Genomic DNA, 3,828 nt, shown 5'->3' on the forward strand with positions numbered 1-3,828 from the left:
CAGAGAGAGAGAGAGAGAGAGAGAGAGAGAGAGAGAGAGAGAGAGAGAGAGATTTGTATATCCAAGCCTACTTCTTTCATTATGGCCACCAATGATGTCAAGCGCAAGAAAAAATGCCTTTCATTCAATGGAAAAAATATGTATGAAATAATCCAGGCTGTTGATTAAAAGCAGGCTCCACTGGCAGACATTTGTCGTCAGTTCGACATTCCACAAGGGTCGATTCACACTATTATCAAGGATAGAGAGAAGATAGTGGCAGCATACTCCAATGGAAAGTTTGCTCTGGATCGAAAGGATATGAGACTACCCGATGCAGATGCTGTGGACCAAGCTCTTCTGATGTGGTTTAAGGAGGCAATGAGAAATTTGGTGCCAAAACCCCTGTTCGTGGGTACTTGTAGCAAGGGAAACTACCCATGAGTAAGTACAGCTGGATTAGTCCACACATGATTACTTTCCTTGCATTTCTGATTTAACTGGGATCGGATATAACAGGACTTCTTCTCTACTCCCACCATCCCTGTTATATATCTGGTTAAGCTACCGGACTCGTAGTGGCGAGGTTGCAGGTTTGGGATTTCGAGCCTCAGCTCGGTCCGATCTTGTGTTCCTGGGAAAAGCCCTTTACACGAATTTCCCATTTGGCTTAGTCCTTTCGGAGATGGACCCTAAACTTGGAGGTCCTGTATCTTAAATAAGCCGATAGTGTTGATATGGGGATTAACCCTACCCTAATGCATCATTTTCCGCCCCAATACAGCATCTTTTCAAGCAATGTCGTATGGCTAGAATGCCAGCCGTCAATGGGTTAATTTAACCATACGTTTAAACACTGATTTACAAGACAAGCTTTCGTTCACTGGCAGGTTTCAAGTGCACCACCTGCTCCTATTCCTTTGACAAGAATAACCCTGACGGTGACACAGCGTGCATTGATCAGCCGGAGATCTACACCGGGAACTCGATCCTCACCTGCCGGGACTACTGTGTCGTGAGAGAGACTTATGATGTCCGTAAGTCGGTTGCGACGCGTTTAAAGGAGATAAACACACACACACACACACACACACACACACACACACATACACACACACACACACACACTCTCTCTCTCTCTCTCTCTCTCTCTCTCTCTCTCCCCCCCCCCCTCTCCATTCTCCCCCCTTTGTGTCTGTATGTCTGCCTCTGTCTCTGTCTTTGTATCTCTCTCTCTCTCTCTCTTTCTCTCTCTCTCTCTCTCTCTCTCTCTCTCTCTCTCTCTCTCTCTCTCTCTCTCTCTCTCTCTCTCTCGGTGCATCTTTTGTGAACGCGTGTGTGTATATCATATTTTTGCAAATGATACAGAGAGAAAAAAAAGGAAGGGTGGGGGTGGTAAATTTTACTTTAGACATTAACAAATAACAGTTTGAGTCTATGGTGTGGAATAGAGTGTACGAGTACTCCCTTTTTCGAGTACTCACCGGAGTATTTTATAATTACTCGGACTCAAGTCCAAACTACGCTGTTGCCAAGCTGTTAAACTCATTAAAAAAAATTTTTTTTTTTTTTTGGGTTCAAATTTCTCAAAACTTGATGCTGAGCAGATAGAACTTTATAATTCTAGGGTACAGAATTTAGTGAAAGGCACAAAAAGAAACGCGAGAACATACCCTGCTGCACCTTATGCCAGTGTTCATTAAAAGTGCCCGGCGACTGTCCCATTGGAGTATGCAGTACATGCTAATATTATAGTTCTAGAGAAAAGAAGGCGAGACTCTGATACATTATCTTTTACGGACAAGACACAGGCTTTTAAAGAATTTTGTACAAGTTGGCCACTCTGTTTTGCAACATTTTAGATGCTTGAATGATAATGCACCATCATATTATCAAACCTGTTGAACCTGTACACTTCAATTCACAGTTTAAGGCCATCAGCTGACAATTATAATGGAAATTACTTTTACACTCTATAAAAAATTTAAACACTTGGTGGAGAGGCAATCGTTATATCACAGTCCCAAGATCTGCAATGTTTTGCCCAGTATTTAAAGAGATCAAATTTATTTTATTGATTCAAATGTCAGCTAAAGTCACGTATGTTCTTACATGTAAGTTAGAGTGTATTGTTTATGTGTTGCTATTGTATTTGCAAAGTGCTCGAAGCCTGTGTTCTGTAATCGAGGTTGAGCAGTATATAGGATTATAGGCTATACAAATTTGCCATTATATTAATTGTATTATATTCAGATCTAAATGAATTACGTAGGCCCCAGCATTGTGCAAAGTAGCTGAGACACCTCGAAGATTTTAACATCAATACCGGAAAAAATACATTGATCCAGAATTTCTCAGCATTTCGGGTGCCACGGATGTGTGTAACGTTGTAGGTCAAGTAGGTTCCGAATAGATCTTAAGAAGACCTTTACGCAACCCCAAATCCCGAAAGTTTGCAATGGCCAAGTTCCGAATAGAGACTTTAATAATACCTTAACCAAAATTTCTCAACATTTCAGCACAAAACGAGGTAAGTTCCGAATAGAGATCCCAACCAGACCCCTACCAAAATGTGAGTGGGTGGTTGGCGGTTGCTTCGGTGTGATTTACTCCTTCTCTATCAAACATGGCCTATCATCCTGATCTCCCCTCCTTCATTTTGTGTTTGTTACTCTATTGTAACACCTCTAATATTCGCGCTTAAGTGACCTTATTGTTGCACAGTTGCCTGAGAACTAATTAAACTTAAAACAACCAAAATCGCTCTCTGAGAATTATTAAGTTCTATCTGACTTTTCGGCCGTTTTGAGTTACTAAGACCGTGACGTCAGAAACCAAAATAATTTTCTACTTGCTCTATCAAATTCGTAAGATTAGTCGGAGTCGTTAACAAAACACCCAATTATTGCATCCGAAAAAGCTGGACATATTGTGAAACTAACAAATTTTAACGTCAAATTTCTCAAAACTAGGTACTTCACTAAGCAAACAGAACTTTGTAATTAGGCTATATACTATATTATGGTAGCGAAATGTCTTTTCCGCAGAGCGACAAAAAGTGACAGCCTTCTGGCGATCGTGCGCGGACAAGGACGCCAGCGGGTACTGCGAGTCTCTTGGCACGGAGCTCAAGGTCTGCTTCTACTCATGTCAGTCTGACCTGTGCGTGAATTGGGTCAGGGGCAACCTCCACGACTTCTACGGTGACGTGGCGCCGCCTAAAGACCCGGGCGACGGAGCTACACGACTGGGGACGCTGTTCACGTCAGGGCTGACCGTGGTTTCTGCGTTTACTATGACACTCTTTTTCGTTATGTAGATTCATTTCGCTGGTTTCTTTGTTTGTTAGTTTATTTTAGGGTGTTTTTTGTTGTTGCTGTTTTTGTTTTTTGTTTTTTTTTGGGGGGGGGGTTGGTTGCTTTTTTTGCGTTTTAGGGAGCTTTTTTTTTATCGCGTTTGTTTGTTTGTTTGTTGTGGTTGTTGTTGTTGTTGTTGTTTTTTTTGGTGGGGTTTGTTTATTTGTCTGTTTGTTTGGGGTTTTTTGGTTTGTTTGTTTGGGGGGTGGAGGGTTTTATTTCAGGTTCCTTTGGTGTGGGGCGGCGAGGGTTTGTTTTGTTTTGTTTGTTTGGTTGTTTTTTTTGCTTGCTGTGTAAAGGATCAGTTTATTTCAATATCATATAAGGAACTGATAGTTCATGTCGTCTCTCTAACCACAACCTGCTTCGTAGCGAATCATTTTTGTCCTTAGATGAGAGAGCAGTTGTTTTTGTTTATTTTATTCATCTATTTTTTAAAAATTAAGTCTCTTTTGGAAAATTAATCGATTTTTCCTTTTTTTGTTTGTTCCCC

At 41.1% G+C, this 3,828-nt stretch overlaps 1 protein-coding gene across 1 annotated transcript in view; it reads left to right on the plus strand.

Annotated features, from left to right (window-relative positions):
• Window positions 1–3,311, plus strand: part of LOC101847091 — a 15,504-nt gene extending 12,193 nt beyond the window's left edge. The window contains exons 2-3 of the mRNA XM_005094004.3: window positions 870–1,016; window positions 3,027–3,311. Of these exons, the coding sequence (XP_005094061.1) occupies window positions 870–1,016; window positions 3,027–3,298 (419 nt within the window). The 3' untranslated portion in view covers window positions 3,299–3,311. The remainder of the gene's footprint in view (window positions 1–869; window positions 1,017–3,026) is intronic.
• The last annotated feature ends 517 nt before the right edge of the window (window positions 3,312–3,828 follow it).

This window comes from Aplysia californica, unplaced genomic scaffold (genome assembly GCF_000002075.1).
Source record: "Aplysia californica isolate F4 #8 unplaced genomic scaffold, AplCal3.0 scaffold00073, whole genome shotgun sequence".
In the NCBI taxonomy this organism is placed as follows: domain Eukaryota; kingdom Metazoa; phylum Mollusca; class Gastropoda; order Aplysiida; family Aplysiidae; genus Aplysia; species Aplysia californica.